The sequence below is a fragment of the Carassius gibelio genome, chromosome A18, assembly GCF_023724105.1.
Source record: "Carassius gibelio isolate Cgi1373 ecotype wild population from Czech Republic chromosome A18, carGib1.2-hapl.c, whole genome shotgun sequence".
Lineage (NCBI taxonomy): Eukaryota > Metazoa > Chordata > Actinopteri > Cypriniformes > Cyprinidae > Carassius > Carassius gibelio.
The window spans coordinates 1,847,728-1,874,337 of record NC_068388.1 but is presented as its reverse complement, the minus strand read 5'-3'; the positions used below and the strand labels follow the sequence as shown (position 1 = coordinate 1,874,337).

General features: G+C 36.2%; 1 protein-coding gene and 1 long non-coding RNA gene across 3 annotated transcripts in view; both read left to right on the top strand.

The window, feature by feature from the left end:
- Positions 1-24,109, top strand: part of wtip (WT1 interacting protein) — a 46,641-nt gene extending 22,532 nt beyond the window's left edge. For both annotated transcript variants that reach the window (XM_052531610.1, XM_052531611.1), the window contains one exon: positions 20,551-24,109. In XM_052531610.1, coding sequence (XP_052387570.1) covers positions 20,551-20,703 — 153 coding nt within the window. In that variant the 3' untranslated portion in view covers positions 20,704-24,109. The remainder of the gene's footprint in view (positions 1-20,550) is intronic.
- LOC127934316 (uncharacterized) lies at positions 2,285-13,570 on the top strand. The gene is made up of 2 exons (XR_008147744.1): positions 2,285-2,823; positions 13,117-13,570. It is a non-coding gene; the product is annotated as an uncharacterized LOC127934316 (long non-coding RNA).
- Positions 24,110-26,610: the final 2,501 nt, after the last annotated feature.

The following is a 26,610-nucleotide window of genomic DNA, read 5'->3' as shown; positions in this document are numbered from 1 at the left end:
GAATAATAATAATAACTAGAATTAAAAGTTAGTGAACTAACTTTGATGTTGGCTTGGCCATCTTGGCCATGGGGCAAAAGAGCCACAGTATTTGTGTGCCCAACATTCTTGAGTTGCCCCGCTGCAAAAAATAAAAAATAATAATACCATAAAAAATACACCTGCAACATTCTTTTTCCATGGTCCCTTGCTGTTTTCTTTTTTAATAAAAAGCCTAGGCTATGATAACAGCTACGACAGGGTTGTCTAGCTGAATGCGAATTAAGTCATGCAAAAACCATAATCTCCTAAATACCATTCAATTTAATGTTATTTTAATAGTACTGACAACATATTTAAAGTTATCACACTACTGAAAAATTAAAGAAGGGACACTATATATAGTATACTTCGGTGAGTCAAGAGCTAAACAAAAAGTCCTGTTTCATTACAAAATACTGTAACTTTTATAAACGTTATACTATCACCACAAAATTTTAATTAATATTTATTAAAAAATAAATATTTCATAAAACTGAAACTTAAATATATTATTTCTATAGGCTATACAAAACAGAAAAGAAAAAAGACTAAATAATAAGGCTGAATAAGCTGATCTATAGCATGTTAAATGGTGGTTGCCTGTCTATGAATGGTACACCCCTCTAAGCTCACAGAAGTGGTTTGACCCAAGTCCTCAGCAGCCAATGAAATTGACCTCTTCAAACTGATTTTTAACGTGTACTTCACGTGTATTTCACGTGTATTTCAACATGAAATACATGTTAAATACCCGCTGATTTTTCACGTGTAAACAACATGTATTTAACGTGTTAAACAATATTGGATATAATATCGGAGTAATATAGTATTTTAAGAAGCTATTAAAAAATATATAAATGACTTTACCATGTTGTGCAGTGCCGATAAATAAATAATATTAAATACGTGTTGCCTACGCATGAAATACACGTATTTAACGTGTTGTTGACGCGTTAAAATTCACGTGTATTTGACCCTCTTGGCCTTCCATACACATTAAACGTGAAAAAAGGACATCGCGTTGTTTTGATATGGATTACTTTATCACAGAATATTTGTTCGGGAGCACTTGTTTGGTTTAAAAGTAGACATGTCAAGTTTTCTATAGATATATCTCTCATGTCTCTTCGTTGAGTATTCATGGAGTTACAGTTCATTTTAATGTCGTGTTTGTAAATGAAGATCAGCGCAGACCAAGGCTGCAGACAGCACACCTTGTTTGTTATCTTTATTTTATAAGTGCCCAAAGTTTTGTTGTTATTATGTTTGTATCCAAAAAAAGTAGACCCTTTACAGAGACACGTTAAAATTCACGTCTATTTGAACCTCTTGGCCTTCCATACACATTAGACGTGAAAAATGGACATCGCGTTGTTTTGATATGGATTACTTTATCACAGAATATTTGTTCGGCAGCACTTGTTTTGTTTAAAAGTAGACATGTCAAGCTTTCTATAGATATATCTCTCATGTCTCTTCGTTGAATATTCATGGAGTTACAGTTCATTTTAATGACGTGTTTGTAAATGAAGATCAGCGCAGACCAAGGCTGCACCTTGTTTGTTATATTTATTTTATAAGTGCACAAAGTTTTGTTGTTATTATGTTTGTATCCAAAAAAAAGTAGACCCTTTACAGATTCGATTGATGTATTGCTCGATTAAAACTGAAAGTTTAATTTAAGTAAATTTCGGGGTTATCAGGAGAAAATGACTCAAAACGCGTATATGCGTTAATAGACTCCAGAGTTAAAAGGCTGTCGTGACTTTTTTTCCTTCCAGTATTCATAAGCTGTATCACGCTGTCAAATTATATTTCATTTTGCACACATAAACAGTTCAAAAACACCTGAATTCTGCTCTTGTTGTGTTCTAATGGGTGGATTCGTGCAATTCGCTGTGATATTATTTTTGGAAGCGCTCATTTCTCTCTCGTCTTTCTCTCTGTTCTTTGGCCAGAGACATAATTTACGTTATAAAACGTATTCTTAAAATACACATTTCTGTTTTAATAAATGGTCATATTAAATCATAGCATAACACATAAGTAGGTACAAAAATAATCAGTGATGCATGCGACCCTTTTGGTCTCAGTGTAGCTCCCTGCTTTACCATGTTATGCAACGCTGAGCAATCGCTGCGATGTTCAGCCTGACAGATAAATCTCACAAGCATATATAAACACTCATTTTCATGTGTATAATATATTCTTCTAATTGTTTTGTGCCGTTTCGCTGCAGTGTTTTAATGTGAAAGGCTGTAATTTCTCTGTGGACTTCAAGTGTTCAGAGAAATACATCGCTAGCTCGCGGGCAGTTGGCTGCCGCGAATATATCATGTTATTACTTTAAACAGTTCAGAAACATCTGAATTTAGCTCTTGGTGTGCTCTAACGTGTGGATTGCGTGCAATCGCCGTTTTAAAAGGTCTTAAATAAGAATAAATTCGCTCGTTGTGAGCTCTAAGAGACAATGCCTCCAGCAGCTGACCAGCCGTGATTCTTCTCTCGTCTGACTGGTCTCTGCCCAGAAATAAATTATTAATGAGCCCTGACCCCTGTAATCAGATATGTTGGTTTAGCTTGTCAGTTTGAGGGAAATTGTATTATTTACTTGTATTTTTAACCAATGTAAAAGTGAAAGTAAACAAAACTCCGGGTATTGCAACCAGTAGGGGCGCGATTTTTCTCAGACAATGGAAGTCTATGGGTAATGAGTTTTTACATTTAAAAATTAATAAAAAAAAAACTTTAAGTCTGATCATTCTGAAAAGATATAGCAACCTGCACCGCTCTATCCCGCAGGTGTCTGCCGAGTTTGGGGCTTGTGGCTTTAAAGCCCTAGGAGGAGTAGCGTTTGACATTGCTCAGAAAAATAATAAGAAAAAAAATAAAAATAAGAAGTTTAAATAGCATAACAGTATGTTGGCTTGTTGCCAAGCCAACATAATAAGAAGAAGTTTAAATACAATATCAGTAAGTTGGCTCTCTCAAGCCAACTTAATTAAAAGTTAGTGAACTAACTTTGATGTTGGCTTGGCCATCTTGGCCATGGAGTAAAAGAGCCAAAGTACTTGTGTGCCCAACATTGAGTTGCCCCGCTGCAAAATTAATACACATAATAATGCCATAAAAAAATACACCTGCAACAGTCTTTTTCCATGCTCCCTTGCTGTTTTCTTTTTTTTAATAAAAAGCCTGGGCTATGATAACAGCTATGACAGGGTTGTCTAGCTGGATGTGAAATAAGTCATGCCTATTTTTCTCATGTATGTATTTCACAGTCCTGCCACCGTTGCGTTGTGGGCAACGACACACAAGATTACTGAAACAATGCATTTTAAATCAAGGAGATCATAAGGGGTCCAAGCACAATGGTTTGTATAGATGATGCAGTTACACACTGTTTAAAATTGTTTAATTTGTACTGTATGTTCATTCTATTTATTTATTTGTGCTATTTACATAATGTTTACTTTTTTTAAGTTTGTTTTTGTTAATGTAAAATAGCACTGCATAGTCTTCACTGTAAGATAAAATACACAATCAAACCAAAATGTATTCAGACACCTTCAACATTTCTCACATAATCACAGTTTATTTGCTGTATTTTAGAAACTGGTAATAATATATGACAATAACTCAGAACAAATTCATCTTGATAATTTCGGATAACTTTGATAAAAAGATATGTAATGGAATCAACCAAAACTTCAGACTGTCAGTATGACAATATTTACACAACTATCAATACTTTGTTGAACAGTTACCAAGCAAGAAATGCTTAATTTGATTCAGTCTGTGGTGTGAAAAGGTTGCATTAACAATTAAAGAAAGAAACACTTAAGCAAAACATGGGCAGGTCCTTAATTATTATTTTTTTAAATCAATTTCACTGGTAGCCTACTGTATGAAGAATTAGTGGGTATAATATTTCACAGATCACTATTTTGCCATACTCACTTACATAAATGAACTAGTGGCCTTCACCCAGTAGTAAAACAATTCTATCTTATTTTTGGATTGACTTTGGATAAATTCTTGTACTACAAGGTAATTCAGTCAAGAGCAGTGAGTGATTTACTTTCATTTTCATACATTAAAGACTCTGACAGCAGAGCTAGTAAATTAGGCGCGGTCCCTTTAAGAGACAAACGCATCCATTATGATGATACACATCCGATTTTTTTTTTTGCAAATCTTTACTTTCACTTAAGACATAACCACATACTTATTCGAACACACTTTCCAACACGGGTATTTCGACATATTTTGTATGTATTTGTTGTCGGTACAAAAGCAAGAAGACTTTGAGACGCGTCTCTGCTTGCTCCCTGAACAACACCGCGCTGCTGAATTGAGCTCTTTTGCTTTTCGCTCTTTTTTCTGTTTATTTAAACTGCGATTTGAATTTGTTCGTTCAGGTCCAGGAGGAAGTGAACGTCCTGAACGACAGCTCTGTTCAGTGTTGCTGTCCCTGTCCGCGATACGCGCGGCTCTCTCTCGTGCACACGCGCCATCAGCTGCTCAGTTCAGTTTCCCGCAGCGCGGGGCTGAAGCCAACTTGATGTGTTGAATGCTCGGAGCACGTTATAAAACGTATTCTTAAAATACACATTTCTGTTTTAATAAATGGTCATATTAAATCATAGCATAACACATAAGTAGGTACAAAAATAATCAGTGATGCATGCGACCCTTTTGGTCTCAGTGTAGCTCCCTGCTTTACAATGTTATGCAACGCTGAGCAATTGCTGCGACGTTAAGCCTGACAGAGAAATCTCACAAGCACATATAAACACTCATTTTCATATGTGTAATATATTCTTCTAATTGTTTTGTGCCGTTTCGCTGCAGTGTTTTAATGTGAAAGGCTGTAAATGTGTACTTCAAGTGTTCAGAGAAATACATGGCGAGCTCATCTGTGACGTTCAGCATGATGATTCAGTTAGAAACCAGCTAAGACCAGCGTGACAGTGGCCAAAACTACTTTAAAACCATATAATATATTATTCTAATTGTTTTGTGCCGTTTCGCTGCAGTGTTTTAATGCGAAAGGCTGTAAATTCTCTGTGGACTTCAAGTGTTCAGAGAAATACATCGCCAGCTCGCGAGCAGTTGGCTGCCGCGAATATATAATGTTATTACTTTAAACAGTTCAGAAACATCTGAATTTAGCTCTTGGTGTGTTCTAACGTGTGGATTGCGTGTAATCGCGTTTTTAAAAGGTCTTAAATAAGAATGAATTCGCTAGTTCTCGGCTCCGTGTAGACAGCCTGGGCTGAGCAGCAGTATTTTTAACCAGTTTAAAAGTGAAACGAAACCCGACTCCGCCCCTTAATGTCATTGCAACTGTAGGGGCGCAATTTTTTTATTTTTTTTTACATTTAAAAATTAATAAAAAAAAAACTTTAAGTCTGATCACTCTGAAAAGATATAGCACACACCACCCCTCTATCCCGCAGGTGTCTGCCGAGTTTGGGGCTTGTGGCTTTAAAGCCCTAGGAGGAGTAGCGTTCAGAATTTTTTTCTCAGAAGAATAATAATAATAAAAATAAAAATAAGTTTAAATAGCATAACAGTATGTTGGCTTGTTGCCAAGCCAACATAACTAGATAAAAAAGTTCGTCAAGACAAACTTTAAGTTGGCTTGAGAAAGCCTGGCCAGTTTAAAGAGTTTAAAATTAAATTTTAAGTTAAGTTAAAAAGTTTGATAATTGCTATGCAGTTGCTAGGGGTACCCGGAGTGGTTGCTAGGGGGTTGCTATGCGGTTGCTAGGGTACCTGGGATGGTTGCTAGGGTGTTGCTATGCGGTTGCTAGGGTACCCTGAGTGGTTGCTAAGGTGTTGCTATGCGGTTGCTAGGGTACCTGGGATGGTTGCTAGGGTGTTGCTATGCGGTTGCTAGGGTACCCTGAGTGGTTGCTAAGGTGTTGCTATGCGGTTGCTAGGGTATCTGGGATGGTTGCTAGGGTGTTGCTATGCGGTTGCTAGGGTACCCTGAGTGGTTGCTAAGGTGTTGCTATGCGGTTGCTAGGGTATCTGGGATGGTTGTTAGGGTGTTGCTATGCGGTTGCTAGGGTACCCTGAGTTGTTGCTAAGGTGTTGCTATGCGGTTGCTAGGGTATCTGGGATGGTTGCTAGGGTGTTGCTATGCGGTTGCTAGGGTACCCTGAGTTGTTGCTAAGGTGTTGCTATGCGGTTGCTAGGGTATCTGGGATGGTTGCTAGGGTGTTGCTATGCAGTTGCTAGGGTAACCTGAGTGGTTGCTAAGGTGTTGCTATGCGGTTGCTAGGGTATCTGGGATGGTTGCTAGGGTGTTGCTATGCGGTTGCTAGGGTACCCTGAGTGGTTGCTAAGGTGTTGCTATGTGGTTGCTAGGATACCCTGGGTGGTTTCTAGGTTGGTTTGGATAGTTGCTAGAGTGTTGCTATGAAGATAGATAGATACATAGATAGATAGATAGATACATAGATAGATACATAGATAGATAGATTAGAAACAGTCAGATGATAGATAGATAGATAGATAGATAGATAGATAGATAGATAGATAGATAGATAGATAGATTAGAAACAGACAGATTATAGATAGATAGAATAGATAGATTAGAAACAGACAGATTATAGATAGATAGATAGATAGATAGATAGATAGATAGATAGATAGATAGATAGATATATAGTTTAGAAACAGACAGATTATAGATAGATAGATAGATTAGAAACAGACAGATTATAGATAGATAGATAGATAGATAGATAGATAGATAGATAGATAGATAGTTTAGAAACATACAGATTATAGATAGATAGATAGATTAGAAACAGACAGATTATAGATAGATAGATAGATAGATAGATAGATAGATAGATAGATAGATAGATAGATAGATTAGAAACAGACAGATTATAGATAGATAGATAAATAGATTAGAAACAGACAGATTATAGATAGATAGATAGATAGATAGATAGATTAGAAACAGTCAGATTATAGATAGATAGATAGATTAGAAACAGACAGATTATAGATAGATAGATAGTTTAGAAACAGACAGATTATAGATAGATAGATTAGAAACAGACAGATTATAGATAGATAGATAGTTTAGAAACAGACAGATTATAGATAGATAGATTAGAAACAGACAGATTATAGATAGATAGATAGATAGATAGATAGATAGATAGATAGATAGATAGATAGATGAGTTTGAATGAGTTTGAATGAGTTTGAATGGGTTAGTAATAGTACATAGAATATGTACATAGTACATAGACTATGAGTTTAATGGGCTTCAGTGTGTTTAGATTTGAATTTTTGACAGTTGGAGTTTGACGGAATGTTCAGTTGAGCAGAGGCTTTTCAATGCAAGTCTATGGGAGTTTTTATGATTTTTAATCTTCAGTTTTATGAAAAGTATAAGTCCGATCAGTCTAAAAAGATATAGCAACTAACTTCAGATCAGTTTGAAGATCTGGGCTGAGTTTGGAGTCTGTAGAGTTAAAGCTCTAGGAGGAGTAGCAGTTGAAAATTTTAGTCTCAGAAGAATAATAATAATAACTAGAATTAAAAGTTAGTGAACTAACTTTGATGTTGGCTTGGCCATCTTGGCCATGGAGCAAAATAGCCAAAGTACTTGTGTGCCCAACATTGAGTTGCCCCGCTGCAAAATTAATACACATAATAATGCCATAAAAAATACACCTGCAACAGTCTTTTTCCATGCTCCCTTGCTGTTTTCTTTTTTTAATAAAAAGCCTGGGCTATGATAACAGCTATGACAGGGTTGTCTAGCTGGATGTGAAATAAGTCATGCCTATTTTTCTCGTGTATGTATTTCACAGTCCTGCCACCGTTGCGTTGTGGGCAACGACACACAAGATTACTGAAACAATGCATTTTAAATCAAGGAGATCATAAGGGATCCGAGCACAATGGTTTGTATAGATGATGCAGTTACACACTGTTTAAAATTGTTTAATTTGTACTGTATGTTAATTCTATTTATTTATTTGTGCTATTTACATAATGTTTACTTTTTTAAGTTTGTTTTTGTTAATGTAAAATAGCACTGCATAGTCTTCACTGTAAGATAAAATACACAATTAAACCAAAATGTATTCAGACACCTTCAACATTTCTCACATAATCACAGTTTATTTGCTGTAGTTTAGAAACTGGTAATAATATATGACAATAACTCAGAACAAATTCATCTTGATAATTTTGGATAACTTTGATAAAAAGATATGTAATGGAATCAACCAAAACTTCAGACTGTCAGTATGACAATATTTACACAACTATCAATACTTTGTTGAACAGTTACCAAGCAAGAAATGCTTAATTTGGTTCAGTCTGTGGTGTGAAAAGGTTGCATTAACAATTAAAGAAAGAAACACTTAAGCAAAACATGGGCAGGTCCTTAATTATTATTTTTTTTAAATCAATTTCACTGGTAGCCTACTGTATGAAGAATTAGTGGGTATAATATTTCACAGATCACTATTTTGCCATACTCACTTACATAAATGAACTAGTGGCCTGCACCCACTAGTAAAACAATTCTATCTTATTTTTGGATTGACTTTGGATAAATTCTTGTACTACAAGGTAATTCAGTCAAGAGCAGTGAGTGATTTACTTTCATTTTCATACATTAAAGACTCTGACAGCAGAGCTAGTAAATTAGGCGCGGTCCCTTTAAGAGACAAACGCATCCATTATGATGATACACATCCGATTTTTTTTTGTGCAAATCTTTACTTTCACTTAAGACATAACCACATACTTATTCGAACACACTTTCCAACACGGGTATTTCGACATATTTTGTATGTATTTGTTGTCGGTACAAAAGCAAGAAGACTTTGAGACGCGTCTCTGCTTGCTCCCTGAACAACACCGCGCTGCTGAATTGAGCTCTTTTGCTTTTCGCTTTTTTTTCTGTTTATTTAAACTGCGATTTGAATTTGTTCGTTCAGGTCCAGGAGGAAGTGAACGTCCTGAACGACAGCTCTGTTCAGTGTTGCTGTCCCTGTCCGCGATACGCGCGGCTCTCTCTCGTGCACACGCGCCATCAGCTGCTCAGTTCAGTTTCCCGCAGCGCGGGGCTGAAGCCAACTTGATGTGTTGAATGCTCGGAGCACGTTATAAAACGTATTCTTAAAATACACATTTCTGTTTTAATAAATGGTCATATTAAATCATAGCATAACACATAAGTAGGTACAAAAATAATCAGTGATGCATGCGACCCTTTTGGTCTCAGTGTAGCTCCCTGCTTCACCATGTTATGCAACGCTGAGCAATTGCTGCGACGTTAAGCCTGACAGAGAAATCTCACAAGCACATATAAACACTCATTTTCATATGTGTAATATATTCTTCTAATTGTTTTGTGCCGTTTCGCTGCAGTGTTTTAATGTGAAAGGCTGTAAATGTGTACTTCAAGTGTTCAGAGGAATACATCCCGAGCTCATCTGTGACGTTCAGCATGATGATTCAGTTAGAAACCAGCTAAGACCAGCGTGACAGTGGCCAAAACTACTTTAAAACCATATAATATATTATTCTAATTGTTTTGTGCCGTTTCGCTGCAGTGTTTTAATGCGAAAGGCTGTAAATTCTCTGTGGACTTCAAGTGTTCAGAGAAATACATTGCCAGCTCGCGGACATTTGGCTGCCGCGAATATATCATGTTATTACTTTAAACAGTTCAGAAACATCTGAATTTAGCTCTTGGTGTGTTCTAACGTGTGGATTGCGTGCAATCGCCGATATAATTTAATTATAAAAGGTCTTAAATAAGAATAAATTCGCTCGTTGTGAGCTCCGTGGAGACAGCCTGAGCTGAGCAGCCGTGATTCTTCTCTCATCTTTCTGACTTCTCTCTGCCCAGACATCAAGTATTCATAAGCTGTATCACGCTGTCAAATTATATTTCATTTTGCCCACATAAACAGTTAAAAAACACCTGAATTCTGCTATTGTTGTGTTATTAGTTATTATTGATATTAGTGCAATTCGCTGTGATATTATTTTTGGAAGCGCTTAAAAAATGCTGATGACGCGCTCATTTCTCTCTCGTCTTTCTCGCTGTTCTTTGGCCAGAGACATAATTTATAAATGAGATCTGACCCGGTAATAATAACATATGTTGGTTTAGCTTGTCAGTGTGAATGAAATGTGTAGCCTATTTATTTGTCCGATCTCGCCCCGAAACGCGGCTGTCATGTGGACTTCAAGTGTTCAGAGAAATACATCGAGCTCGCGGACATTTGGCTGCCGCGAATATATCATGTTATTACTTTAAACAGTTCAGAAACATCTGAATTTAGCTCTTGGTGTGTTCTAACGTGTGGATTGCGTGCAATCGCCGTTTTAAAAGGTCTTAAATAAGAATGAATTCGCTCGTTGTGAGCTCCGTGGAGACAGCCTGAGATGAGCAGCCCTGATTCTTCTCTCGACTGCTCTCTGCCCATAAATCAATTATTAATGAGCCCTAACCCCTGTAATAATCAGATATGTTGGTTTAGCTTGTCAGTTTGAGGGAAATTGTATTATTTACTTGGTATTTTTAACCGGTTTAAAAGTGAAACAAAACCCGACTCCTCCCTTTAATCTCGGTTATTGCAACTAGGGGCGCAATTTTTCTCAGACAATGTAAGTCTATGGGTAATGTATTTTGACATTTAAAAATTAATAAAAAAAAAACTTTAAGTCTGATCAGTCTGAAAAGATATAGCAACCAGCACCGCTCTATCCCGCAGGTGTCTGCCGAGTTTGGGGCTTGTGGCTTTAAAGCCCTAGGAGGAGTAGCGTTTAGAATTTCTGTCAGAAAAATAATAATAAGAAAAAGAGGAAAAAGAAGAAGTTTAAATAGCATAACAGTATGTTGGCTTGTTGCCAAGCCAACATAACTAGAATTAAAAGTTAGTGAACTAACTTTGATGTTGGCTTGGCCATCTTGGCCATGGGGCAAAAGAGCCACAGTACTTGTGTGCCCAACATTCTTGAGTTGCCCCGCTGCAAAAAATTTAAAACAATAATACCATAAAAAATACACCTGCAACAGTCTTTTTCCATGGTCCCTTGCTGTTTTCTTTTTTAATAAAAAGCCTAGGCTATGATAACAGCTACGACAGGGTTGTCTAGCTGAATGCGAAATAAGACATGCAAAAACCATAATCTCCTAAATACCATTCAATTTGATGTTATTTTAATAGTACTGACAACATATTTTAAGTTATCACACATTACTGAAAAATTAAAGAAGGGACACTATATATAGTATACTTCGGTGAGTCAAGAGCTAAACAAAAAGTCCTGTTTCATTACAAAATACTGTAACTTTTATAAACGTTATACTATCACCACAAAATTTAAATAAATATTTAATAAAACTGAAACGTAAATATATTATTTCTATAGGCTATACAAAACAGAAAAGAAAGACTAAATATGAAGGCTGAATAAGCTGATCTATAGCATGTTAAATGGTGGTTGCCTGTCTATGAATGGTACACCCCTCTAAGCTCACAGAAGTGGTTTGACCCAAGTCCTCAGCAGCCAATGAAATTGACCTCTTCAAACTGACGTGAAATACACGTTTAATACCCGCTGATTTTTCACGTGTAAACAACATGTATTTAACGCGTTAAACAATATTGGATATAATATCGGAGTAATATAGTATTTTAAGAAGCTATTAAAAAAATATATAAATGACTTTACCATGTTGTGCAGCGCCGATAAATAAATAATATTAAATACGTGTTGCCTACGCATGAAATACACGTATTTAACGTGTTGTTGACGCGTTAAAATTCACATGTATTTGACCCTCTTGGCCTTCCATACACATTAGACGTGAAAAAAGGACATTGCGTTGTTTTGATATGGATTACTTTATCACAGAATATTTGTTCAGGAGCACTTGTTTAGTTTAAAAGTAGACATGTCAAGCTTTCTATAGATATATCTCTCATGTCTCTTCGTTGAGTATTCACGGAGTTACAGTTCATTTTAATGACGTGTTTGTAAATGAAGATCAGCGCAGACCAAGGCTGCACCTTGTTTGTTATATTTATTTTATGAGTGCACAAAGTTTTGTTGTTATTATGTTTGTATCCAAAAAAAAGTAGACCCTTTACAGATTCGATTGATGTATTGCTCTTATCTGTATGATTATAACTGAAAGTGTAATTTAAGTAAATTTCGGGGTTATCAGGAGAAAATGATTCAAAACGACTCCAGAGTTAAAAGATCGTGACTTTTTTTCCTTCCAGTATTCATAAGCTGTATCACGCTGTCAAATTATATTTCATTTTGCACACATAAACAGTTCAAAAACACCTGAATTCTGCTCTTGTTGTGTTCTAATGGGTGGATTAGTGCAATTCGCTGTGATATTGAAGCGCTCGTTTCTCTCTCGTCAGAGACATAATTTATAAATGAGATCTGACCCGGTAATAATAACATATGTTGGTTTAGCTTGTCAGTGTGAATGAAATGTGTAGCCTATTTATTTGTCCGATCTCGCCCCGAAACGCGGCTGTCATGTGGACTTCAAGTGTTCAGAGAAATCGCGAGCTCGCGGACATTTGGCTGCCGCGAATATATCATGTTATTACTTTAAACAGTTCAGAAACATCTGAATTTAGCTCTTGGTGTGCTCTAACGTGTGGATTGTGTGCAATCGCCGTTTTAAAAGGTCTTAAATAAGAATGAATTCGCTCGTTGTGAGCTCGTGTAGACAATGCCTCCAGCAGCTGACCAGCCGTGATTCTTCTCTCGCCTGACTGGTCTCTGCCCAGAAATAAATTATTAATGAGCCCTGACCCCTGTAATCAGATATGTTGGTTTAGCTTGTCAGTTTGAGGGAAATTGTATTATTTACTTGTATTTTTAACCAATGTAAAAGTGAAAGTAAACAAAACTCCGGGTATTGCAACCAGTAGGGGCGCGATTTTTCTCAGACAATGGAAGTCTATGGGTAATGAGTTTTTACATTTAAAAATTAATAAAAAAAAAACTTTAAGTCTGATCAGTCTGAAAAGATATAGCAACCAGCACCGCTCTATCCCGCAGGTGTCTGCCGAGTTTGGGGCTTGTGGCTTTAAAGCCCTAGGAGGAGTAGCGTTTAGAATTTCTGTCAGAAAAATAATAATAAGAAAAAGAGGAAAAAGAAGAAGTTTAAATAGCATAACAGTATGTTGGCTTGTTGCCAAGCCAACATAATAATAATAAGTTTAAATAGAATATCAGTAAGTTGGCTCTCTCAAGCCAACTTAACTAGAATTAAAAGTTAGTGAACTAACTTTGATGTTGGCTTGGCCATCTTGGCCATGGAGCAAACGAGCCAAAGTACTTGTGTGCCCAACATTGAGTTGCCCCGCTGCAAAATTAATACACATAATAATGCCATAAAAAAATACACCTGCAACAGTCTTTTTCCATGCTCCCTTGCTGTTTTCTTTTTTTAATAAAAAGCCTGGGCTATGATAACAGCTATGACAGGGTTGTCTAGCTGGATGTGAAATAAGTCTTGCCTATTTTTCTCGTGTATGTATTTCACAGTCCTGCCACCGTTGCGTTGTGGGCAACGACACACAAGATTACTGAAACAATGCATTTTAAATCAAGGAGATCATAAGGGGTCCAAGCACAATGGTTTGTATAGATGATGCAGTTACACACTGTTTAAAATTGTTTAATTTGTACTGTATGTTCATTCTATTTATTTATTTGTGCTATTTACATAATGTTTACTTTTTTTTAAGTTTGTTTTTGTTAATGTAAAATAGCACTGCATAGTCTTCACTGTAAGATAAAATACACAATCAAACCAAAATGTATTCAGACACCTTCAACATTTCTCACATAATCACAGTTTATTTGCTGTAGTTTAGAAACTGGTAATAATATATGACAATAACTCAGAACAAATTCATCTTGATAATTTCGGATAACTTTGATAAAAAGATATGTAATGGAATCAACCAAAACTTCAGACTGTCAGTATGACAATATTTACACAACTATCAATACTTTGTTGAACAGTTACCAAGCAAGAAATGCTTAATTTGGTTCAGTCTGTGGTGTGAAAAGGTTGCATTAACAATTAAAGAAAGAAACACTTAAGCAAAACATGGGCAGGTCCTTAATTATTATTTTTTTAAATCAATTTCACTGGTAGCCTACTGTATGAAGAATTAGTGGGTATAATATTTCACAGATCACTATTTTGCCATACTCACTTACATAAATGAACTTGTGGCCTGCACCCACTAGTAAAACAATTCTATCTTATTTTTGGATTGACTTTGGATAAATTCTTGTACTACAAGGTAATTCAGTCAAGAGCAGTGAGTGATTTACTTTCATTTTTATACATTAAAGACTCTGACAGCAGAGCTAGTAAATTAGGCGCGGTCCCTTTAAGAGACAAACGCATCCATTATGATGATACACATCCGATTTTTTTTTTTGCAAATCTTTACTTTCACTTAAGACATAACCACATACTTATTCGAACACACTTTCCAACACGGGTATTTCGACATATTTTGTATGTATTTGTTGTCGGTACAAAAGCAAGAAGACTTTGAGACGCGTCTCTGCTTGCTCCCTGAACAACACCGCGCTGCTGAATTGAGCTCTTTTGCTTTTCGCTCTTTTTTCTGTTTATTTAAACTGCGATTTGAATTTGTTCGTTCAGGTCCAGGAGGAAGTGAACGTCCTGAACGACAGCTCTCTTCAGTGTTGCTGTCCCTGTCCGCGATACGCGCGGCTCTCTCTCGTGCACACGCGCCATCAGCGGCTCAGTTTAGTTTCCCGCAGCGCGGGGCTGAAGCCAACTTGATGTGTTGAATGCTCGGAGCACGTTATAAAACGTATTCTTAAAATACACATTTCTGTTTTAATAAATGGTCATATTAAATCATAGCATAACACATAAGTAGGTACAAAAATAATCAGTGATGCATGCGACCCTTTTGGTCTCAGTGTAGCTCCCTGCTTTACCATGTTATGCAACGCTGAGCAATCGCTGCGATGTTCAGCCTGACAGATAAATCTCACAAGCACATATAAACACTCATTTTCATATGTGTAATATATTCTTCTAATTGTTTTGTGCCGTTTCGCTGCAGTGTTTTAATGTGAAAGGCTGTAAATGTGTACTTCAAGTGTTCAGACAAATACATCGCGAGCTCATCTGTGACGTTCAGCATGATGATTCAGTTAGAAACCAGCTAAGACCAGCGTGACAGTGGCCAAAACTACTTTAAAACCATATAATATATTATTCTAATTGTTTTGTGCCGTTTCGCTGCAGTGTTTTAATGCGAAAGGCTGTAAATTCTCTGTGGACTTCAAGTGTTCAGAGAAATACATCGCCAGCTCGCGAGCAGTTGGCTGCCGCGAATATATCATGTTATTACTTTAAACAGTTCAGAAACATCTGAATTTAGCTCTTGGTGTGTTCTAACGTGTGGATTGCGTGTAATCGCGTTTTTAAAAGGTCTTAAATAAGAATGAATTCGCTAGTTCTCGGCTCCGTGTAGACAGCCTGGGCTGAGCAGCAGTATTTTTAACCAGTTTAAAAGTGAAACGAAACCCGACTCCGCCCCTAAATGTCATTGCAACTGTAGGGGCGCAATTTTTCTCAGACAATGTAAGTCTATGGGTAATTAATTTTGACATTTAAAAATTAATAAAAAAAAAACTTTAAGTCTGATCACTCTGAAAAGATATAGCACACACCACCGCTCTATCCCGCAGGTGTCTGCCGAGTTTGGGGCTTGTGGCTTTAAAGCCCTAGGAGGAGTAGCGTACAGAATTTCTGTCAGAAAAATAATAATAAGAAAAAAAAGAAGAAGTTTAAATAGCATAACAGTATGTTGGCTTGTTGCCAAGCCAACATAATAATAATAACTAGAATTAAAAGTTAGTGAACTAACTTTGATGTTGGCTTGGCCATCTTGGCCATGGGGCAAAAGAGCCACAGTACTTGTGTGCCCAACATTCTTGAGTTGCCCCGCTGCAAAAAAAAAAAAAAATAATACCATAAAAAATACACCTGCAACAGTCTTTTTCCATGGTCCCTTGCTGTTTTCTTTTTTAATAAAAAGCCTAGGCTATGATAACAGCTACGACAGGGTTGTCTAGCTGAATGCGAAATAAGCAAGGGGCAAGGAACTCGACCGGAAGTTGAAGTCGGGTGGGGGCTGCCATCTTTTAGCAGAACTTCACTTGCGTTAGCATTCCCATTGACTCCCATTCATTTTGGCGTCACTTTGACAGCGAATAACTTTACATCTGAGGCGTTTAAAGACTCTGTTTGTCCATTATTTATTTTTAAAGATACACGAAAATGTATAAAGGGCTCCATTACCTTCTATGTTACATTATGGCCCCGTATAAACAGTTTTTGTAAAAAATAGGCTAACGATTGCGTCATAACCACTCGGCTCTCTGTCGCATTACCGTACAGACAGGAGGAGAAGCTCGCAGGCAATTAACTTAATATGGCGTACTGGCGTTAAATTTTAAAATACTATACAAAATAATTAATCAGAATACTTACTCCTGCTCACTCACGACAAAGAACTCCCCGCTCAAGCTCGCCGTCTCTGCAAGATTAACAATGGCAGTTTGCACGCACAGCTACTAGAAGATTTACATCTGGCAGACAGGTTGCTGACGTCGTCAAGCTTCGTTTGAGTCTGCGTGTCAGAAAGGGAAGTGCTAAAAAACGCTAAAACCGGGCTTCATTTGTCTCAATTGAGTTCCAATGGGGTCGCTGTGTCCATTTCTTTTACTGTCTATGGAAATAAGTCATGCAAAAACCATAATCTCCTAAATACCATTCAATTTAATGTTATTTTAATAGTACTGACAACATATTTTAAGTTATCACACTACTGAAAAATTAAAGAAGGGACAGTATATATAGTATACTTCGGTGAGTCAAGAGCTAAACAAAAAGTCCTGTTTCATTACAAAATACTGTAACTTTTATAAACGTTATGCTATCACCACAAAATTTTAATTAATATTTATTAAAAAATAAATATTTCATAAAACTGAAACTTAAATATATTATTTCTATAGGCTATACAAAACAGAAAAGAAAAAAGACTAAATAATAAGGCTGAATAAGCTGATCTATAGCATGTTAAATGGTGGTTGCCTGTCTATGAATGGTACACCCCTCTAAGCACACAGAAGTGGTTTGACCCAAGTCCTCAGCAGCCAATGACACTGACCTGTTCAAGCTGATTTTTAAGGCATACTTCACGTGTATTTCACGTGTATTTAACGTGTATTTAAAACGTGAAATATAGCTGATTTTTCATGAGTAAACGACGCGTATTTAACGTGTATTTGACCCTCTTGGCCTTCCATACACATTAGAAGGGAGACGTGAAAAAAGGACATCGCGTACTTTATCACAGAATATTTGTTCGGCAGCACTTGTTTAGTTTAAAAGTAGACATGTCAAACTTTCTATAGATATATCTCTCATGTCTCTTCGTTGAGTATTCATGGAGTTACAGTTCATTTTAATGACGTGTTTGTAAATGAAGATCAGCGCAGACAAGGTTGAAGACAGCACACCTTGTTTGTTATCTTTATTTTATAAGTGCACAAAGTTTTGTTGTTATTGTGTTTGTATCCAAAAAAAAGTAGACCCTTTACAGATTCGATTGATGTATTGCTCTTATCTGTACGTTTAAAACTGAAAATGTAATTTAAGTAATTGTCAGGGTTATCAGCAGAAAATGACTCAAAACGCGTATATGCGTTAATCGACTCCAGAGTTAAAAGGCTGTCGTGACTTTTTTCCTTCCAGTATTCATAAGCTGTATCGCTCTGTCAAATTATATGTCATTTTGCACACATAAACATCTCAAAAACACCTGAATTCTGCTCTTGTTGTGTTCTAATGGGTGGATTAGTGCTGTGATATTATTTTTGGAATCTCTTAAAAAATGCTGATGAAGTGCTCATTTCTCTCTCGTCTTTCTCTCTGTTCTTTGGTCAGAGACATAATTTATTAATGAGATATCTGACCTGGTAATAATAACATATGTTGATTTGGCTTGTCAGAGTGAATGAAATGTGTAGCCTATTTATTTGTCTGATCTCGCCCCAAACGCGGCTGTCATGTGACTTTTTTTTTCCCTTCGCGATGTCAAATATTGCATTTTGCACACATACACGGCTCAAAAACCCCTGGATTTTTCTCTTAGTGTGTTCTAATTGGTGGATTGTGTGCATTCGAAGGAATATTTATTTTAAGAAGCTCTTAAAAAATATATATAAATGACTTTACCATGTTGTGACGATGGATAACAATTGATGTGAGGTTCAGCCTGACAGATAAAATCTCACAATCACATATAAACACTCATTTTCATGTGTATAATATATTGTTCTAATTGTTTTGTGCCGTTTCGCTGCAGTGTTTTAATGTGACAGGCTGTAAATTCTCTTCAAGTGTTCAGAGAAATACATGGCGAGCTCGCGGGCAGTCGCGCTGCTGCGAATATATCATGTTATTACTTTAAACAGTTCAGAAACATCTGAATTTAGCTCTTGGTGTGTTCTAACGTGTGGATTGCGTGCAATCGCCGATATAATTTAATTATGAAAGGTCTTAAATAAGAATAAATTCGCTCGTTGTGAGCTCCGTGGAGACAGCATGAGCTGAGCAGCCGTGATTCTTCTCTCGTCTGTCTGACTGCTCTCTGCCCAGACATCAAGTATTCATAAGCTGTATCACGCTGTCAAATTATATTTCATTTTGCACACATAAACAGTTCAAAAACACCTGAATTCTGCTCTTGTTGTGTTCTAATGGGTGGATTAGTGCAATTCGCTGTGATATTATTTTTGGAAGCGCTTAAAAATGCGGATGAAGCGCTCATTTCTCTCTCGTCTTTCTCGCTGTTCTTTGGCCAGAGACATAATTTATAAATGAGATCTGACCCGGTAATAATAACATATGTTGGTTTAGCTTGTCAGTTTATATAGCTAGCCTATTTATTTGTCCGATCTCGCCCCGAAACGCGGCTGTCATGTGGACTTCAAGTGTTCAGAGAAATACATCGCGGGCTCGCGGACATTTGGCTGCCGCGAATATATCATGTTATTACTTTAAACAGTTCAGAAACATCTGAATTTAGCTCTTGGTGTGTTCTAACGTGTGGATTGCGTGCAGTCGCCGTTTTAAAAGGTCTTAAATAAGAATGAATTCGCTCGTTGTGAGCTCCTGGAGACAGTGCCTGAGCTGAGCAGCATTGATTCTTCTCTCGTCTTTCTAACTGCTCTCTGCCCAGAAATAAATTATTAATGAGCCCTGACCCCTGTAATAATCAGATATGTTGGTTTAGCTTGTCAGTTTGAGGGAAATTGTATTATTTACTTGGTATTTTTAACCGGTTTAAAAGTGAAACGAAACCTGACTCCTCCCTTTAATCTCGGTTATTGCAACTAGGGGCGCAATTTTTCTCAGATAATGTAAGTCTATGGGTAATGTAATTTGACATTTAAAAATTAATTTAAAAAAAACTTTAAGTCTGATCAGTCTGAAAAGATATAGCAACCAGCACCGCTCTATCCCACAGGTTTCTGCCAAGTTTGGGGCTTGTGGCTTTAAAGCCCTAGGAGGAGTAGCGTTCAGAATTTCTGTCAGAAAAATAATAATAAGAAAAAAAAGAAGAAGTTTAAATAGCATAACAGTATGTTGGCTTGTTGCCAAGCCAACATAATAAGATTAAATAGTAGATCAGTAAGTTGGCTTTTTCAAGCCAACTTAATAATATATATTTCAGAGATGTAGATTTTGATACATTTTTATGTATTTTATATAAAATTAATAATTGTATTATTTAAATTTTAAAAAAATATATTTTATTTATTAATTACAATTTATCAGTTTTTATGTCTTTTTTTACATGCAAATATGCCAGTTTGAACAAAAAAATTATGCATATATAATTTGTAATTTTTTTTTTATAATTTATATTGCATATTTATAATCAGTTGATTAGTTATATATCATTTCTTTATTTAATTATTTTTTACAAGAAAATATGCCTTCCAATTCGCTATTTGAACAAAAATGTATATATTAAACATTTTATTATTTTTATAAAAAATTATATTTATACATTTTTATAAGCAGTTGATTAGTTTTCAATAATCAATAATAATTTCATTTTTTTTTTAATTACAAGAAAATATTCCTTACAATTCAAAATTTGAATAAAAAAAAATTATCATGTGACAGGTTTTAGATTTGGTCGATGATTTGAAGTCCTTGTCAAAACACTGATCCAACATCAGCTTTCTTATGTTATTTGTGCTCATTTGTTTACTAACCGCAAACCTCTGGCAATGGCTTTTCCCAATTGGCTTGCAGAAGGAAAGTCTTTGTGCATTCAGTTATTTACAGTGTGTTTGCAGCCACAAGGGTGATGATTCAATGTATTCTGACTTTAACATGTTTTGCAGGATTGCGGTCTGCAGTTGAATGATGAAGAGGGGCATCGCTGTTACCCGCTGGATGGGCACCTGCTGTGCCACCGATGCCACCTGCACCGCTTAAAAACCCCTCTGCCGCCCCACCTGCCCCCGAGTTACCCGCTCCACGTCACTGAACTGTGAACACACTGAGCAAGAGGAATTAAAGACAAACAGTAAACAAGGGTTCGGTCGTGTCTGTCAACATGTTTGGGGTTTATTTGACCAACCGGGGATGCTTTTATTACTCTGACCCCTCATCACGGTCTCCAGGAGTTTGGGCTCTGTTTGGGGTCTTCAGCACTGCCGCAGGGGAGCGGAGGGCGACCTGTGCCTGCTTTTACTCCAGCACTGAACACACAGACTGAGATACGACTTCATGTGCCTTCATCAGAAATCCTGCGTCGAACAGGCCGCCGCTGCCTTCCAGACGCACCATTTCTGTCTTGTGCCCAGCTGCCGGGGGTCTTTAAAGGGACAGGTCACCTAAAATTATAATGAGCATTTACTCACCTTCATGTCATTCTAAACACGTATGAGCTCTTCATCCGTGGAAGAAATGTAGTCAAAAGGCATTACAGAAGAAAAGAAACACTGTTTTTGCATGCACAGCTCAGTTGTGAGATTCTGGGCTTTTTTCTTTTTTGTCTTAAAAAAAATTTTTTTTTTTTAGACTAGTGGAAAGATAGCCTCTTAAATATACATTTAAGTATTTATTTTATTACACTTTAGCTATTTGCAACTGTAACATTCAATGCCAATACATTTTCTCCACTTTAGAAGTATTTCCTATATATATAGTTATTAATATATAGTTAATTTTTTCTGATAGTATTTTCTAATTTATTGAAAAATATACAATCCAAAGACCCCTCTGTATAAGTATTTTTAACCAATGTTCATATTTCTGTTCTTAAAATGTATGAAAATGAATGCATATCTAATACTTAATAAAACAATTGTCTTGTTTTCATTCATGTAAAAATATCTAAACATTTTTTAATCAAGATACATTTCCTTGAGAAGCAAATGTACTTGTCTTGTTTTTTTATTTTTTACCATATTTTGTTAGTTTTTGCTTAAAACAAGCAACAACAAAAATCCAGTGGGGTCAGAAAAAAATCTTAATTCAAAAGGGAAAACAAGAATATTTTTGACAGATATTTTTCTCGTTAAAAAAAAAAACTCACTTAATTTTAAAACATTATACAGAAAACAAGACTTAAATGTATCTTGATTTAAGGATGTTTAGATATTTGTACTTGAAACGTATAAAAATAGTAAGAAATATTTTTTTTGCAGTGCATCTTTAAACATAACATTTCATAAAACAAAATGATGCCCTTAAAATATACTATGATTAATCAACTGAGGAATGTAATTTCCCTTATCAGCCTGAAGTGTCTTGCCTTAAATTGTCCATAATTTGTTCATGTTTGGAACAACGTGAGGTTGAGTTAATAATAGTGTACTGTCCCTTTAAGAATCACTTAAAAGGTGGCGATGGTCCGAACACTGATGCATCACTGGAACACCGGTGGCTTTCCTACACCAGGTGACCATGTGAAACCCTCTGCACATAGATGGACTAACAAATGTTTATTCAGCAGAGGTCTGACATGAATCTCTCTGGCTGGGGTCGGAGAAGAACGGGGCTGGATCTGTGAATGAACGTCACGCTCTTTAGACACTGGTTTGTCTCTGGATGAGGTGCCTTCCTGCCTTATATATTCCTGAATGTGGAGGAGACGCGCTGTGATGTGTCTCAGGAGACTCTTAAGGGACTCTACAGGTGTGCAGGGGTCAAAGGTCAAGCCTGGATGTGCTGGACTCAGCCAGGCCGGAGACCTGTGTTTGTGTGCGACACGTCGTCTATATGAAGCGGAACGCAACAGAACATTTTGCACATGTCAAAGTCGTGTAAACTATGAAGTAACACACGCGGAAGTCTTGGAATGTTGTATTTGAGCGTCTTCTTTGTCTGGATTCACATGAACATGTTTTGCTGGAAGCTTATTGCATTACTTCACACCTGTTAAGGACATGAGTGGAAAAGAGAGTCTGCGTGTAGGTGTGTGTGTGTGTTCATGTACATTAGTGGCTGGGCCACTGTGTGTGTGATTGTGTGTGTGCGCCTGTGTCAAATACAGCAACCCCAGTGAGTATTTAGACACTTGAAGAAATAGTTCACCCAAAAATGAACATTTGCTGAAAATGTGCTCACCCCGCAGGTCATCCTAGATTAGGATGAGTTTGTTTCTTCGTCAGATTTGGAGAAATGTAGCATTGCATCACTTGCTCTGCAGTGAATGGGTGCCGTCAGAATGAGAGCTGATAAAAACATCACAATAATCCACAGTACTCCAGTCCAGCAGTTAATTTCTTGTGCAACCAAAAGCTGCATGTGTTTGTAAGAAACAAACCAAATATATGAGTCCATAATCCATAACAATGCTTCTTTCAGTGAAAAGGTGCATCTCCTGTTGTCTCTCGCATCAAAATCCAGCCACATATTCATTCAGAGCTGATTAAACGGTGCTGGATCTGTGCAGATTTCTCTCCTGATTCAGAGGAGTCTGCCTTTTCACTGGAGGAAGCTATGCTTCGATGCATTTGTTTCAGCTTTTGTCTTCTCCAGATGTTAACTGATGGACTGGAGTGCTGTGGATTACTGTGATGTTTTTATCAGCTGTTTGGACTCTCATTCTGACGGCACCCATCCACTGCAGAGACACTGATGCAATGGAATATGACTGAACTGTTGCTTTAAGCGTCTTAAATGCTTCCTCTGTTCCACAGACGTCTGCTGTAATACTACTGACAGAAACAGAAGACCTGAGAAGCTCAGACAGAGAGAGTTGTTTTCTAAATCCGGTGTCTTCTTCTTGTAAAACTCATGAAGACGTGTGTTTGATGACTGATTACTGTACCGGAAGCACATAACGTCGCCCTGGCCTTGTTTTTGGAGAGGGAGGTTTCCTAGGATTAATGTACAGCATCGGTGACATGCCGTCGACTGCCAGAGAAAATCTTTTCTACTCGTTTCTCACAACTGAGGTATTTTCTGTGGTAATCGACAGTGTGAGTATTAAATATTCTCTTCTCTAGACAGATTATTTCTCTTTAAACAGTTCAGTAACCTCAGACTATTCCGCTTTAAGATCATTCCCACAAGTGTTAAGTAATATTTTTGTCCACGTTGTCTTAATCCACTTTTTAAATGTACTACTATTGCATAGCACAATGCTAGAGTCCCTGTAAATAAAGAGTGTAGAATGTATCAGAGATTCAATGAACGCTAGCCTTTCATTCAGTTAGTTCTTTAAAAATGCACATCTTACGTTCTCTTGCATCACTCTTTTTTTTTTTTTTTTTATCCGACAATGTTTTGGTTTCCTAGATGTTTCATAAATAAAGAAAAAGCGAAGTAGATTTATTTATCTAAACATGAAAAGTTTAAATTTATTTAATGTATGAAGAGTCGGGACGTATCATTTAACCGTAGATTTATGTAATCTGCTTTTTCAATAAAGTGGTTTTTGTAGTTAAACTGTGTGATGGGGATTTTATTTTATACAGAACCTGTTTTGTTTTATAAAAAATTACATCTCAGTAACAAAAACAATACTGATACTCACTTTCAGTTGATTTACACACACACTCACACACACACACACACACACACAAAATATGAATCAAATAATGTAATTATAATAAATTAATAAATAACAAAAAAGAAAAAGAATTCTGCACATTTCTCTTAACACAACAAAATTAGTATTTATAATTAATTTAATCTTAATAAAAATATATTTGTCCTTATATTACCCACTTCTCTTTGCTGTATTGGCCAAATCTATATATTGTATATATCTATATCTATGTATTTTATTATATATATATATATATATATATAATACCACTTTTTTTATCTCATGTAAAACATATTGACATATTTATAAAAATACATACTCTAAAGCTGTCCAGAGAACACAAACATTTTAATCCTTTAAATGTATAATTTTTTTCCAGTTCCTCTACAGCATGACATCACATCCTGTTGGCCATATATGGAGGTCTGAAGTGAAGAATCAGTGTTGGCCTGTCAATCAAACTCTTGGCAAAAGATGATTGAGTTCATATTGAGATCTCAAAAGTAAGCCCAGTTTGAGACTTTGTTGAGATGTCATCTGAGACGTCTTCATTTGATCTCACTGATGTCCAGCAGAAGCAACATCAAATCCACTGACCTCTGTAAAGCAGCTCCTGTGGTGATTTTAATGTTGCTGAGGAGTTTTTTGGATTAAACACACCACTGGAGCATCACACACACACACACAGTCTGAACATTAATTAGATCTCAAAGAACAACTTCTCTTAATAACCTCTGGCCTTTATCAGTATGCAGAAATATACTACAGTACATATAAAATAGATGACACGCACGGGAGACTCTAAAACAGCTGAGAAGACAGCGTAATATTAATGAAATAAAAGGGGACTTAAAACTTTCATGGTTGTTTCTAAACATACTTAAATCCAAATTAAAATTACAAGTTTTACTTTAAAGTGAATCTTAAATAATTATTTTTAAATTAGCTTTTGTCATGCTTTAAAGAAGTATACTTATTAAGATGTTATGACTAACATGATCACATGTAAAGTATTTTATCATACTTTTTACTCTAGTGTGCTATTTTAAAGCACATTTAAAGTTAATACATTTTAAACTGACTAATTTGCAACTTCATTACAAAAGTGTGATTGATTATATATTTAAATACATGACATATGAGTTTCAAAAGAAATGACAAAGTATATTTTAGTTTATCATAAATGCTTTTCCATACATTCAGCAGTACATTAACCATATTTCAAAGACAAAATAAGTCATTTTGAATAATTATTTGAACATATTTGAATTTAAAAGTGCTTTTTTGACCCAGGTTTTGTCTAATTGTAAATAATCTGCAATCTTGTGTCCGGAAACATTCAGTTCACCTTAAGTAGATTCTTTTGTGTGTAATAAGTCTTTTTTCACGAGGGTACATCAAACCTTTAGGTGCAATTTTTTTAAAATTGTTTTGGAGTATTTAATGTACAGTGTGATATTTAAGGTAGTTACAACTTTTTATCTCACAATTCACTTTAAAACTTTTGATCAAAAAGCTGAGACGACTTTTTTCCTCTCAGTTCTAAGATCTAAACACAGAAGAGCGGAAAATTGCAAACTTTAAGATTAAAAGGCACAATTACCTTTAAAAAAAATACAAATTTACAGTATACGGTGGAAATTCAGATTTCAGAGAAAAGAAAAAAAAAGTAGAGCTATATACTCAGAAGTGTGAGAAAAGTGTGTATATATCTTGCAATTCTGAGTTTTTATTTTTCAGAATTTCAAGAAACAAAGTCTGAATTGTTAGATAAAAAGTCAAAATGACCTCAACCAGAAATGCTTGATACAAAAACAAAAAAAAAATGTAAAAAGTGATTTGTAAGAAAAAGATGCTTTGACTTTTTCATGAAGGAAATAATTTATAAGAAAAGAATTAAAGGAAAAAAAGTAAGGATTGTGAAAAAATAAAAATTCTAAGTTTACATCCTGCAATTGTTATTTTCTCTGTAAACGGAGGTGTTCAGGGCTTCCCCAGAACACTGTGTATCTGACCCAGAGGTTCAGAGGGAATCTGACTCCAGATCAACAGATCAGTGCCGAATCCGTGGGACAGTTTGTCCGTGTAAACTCTATTTCAGTAACAGTGTCGGACCTGCAGGCCAGAGGACCACCCAAAATCTCTGCCCACGCTTCTCCAGCGAGCTTTCCATAACTCATGGATTCGTCCGTGGGAACGGCATGTGTCCAGGGTGTGTGCCGTAAATCCAGCCGTGTCTGTGCCATTCGCTTCGGTCTTCAAGCACTCCGTCTTCTTGTATTCCAAGATTGAGGAATTATTACTGTTGTGGTATGATGAGATCAGTTCAGTAGCAAAGGTTTCCACAAGTCTCTGCTGGCCTTCTGTCAGAGCAAATGAAATGAAATCTGGTGTCAGT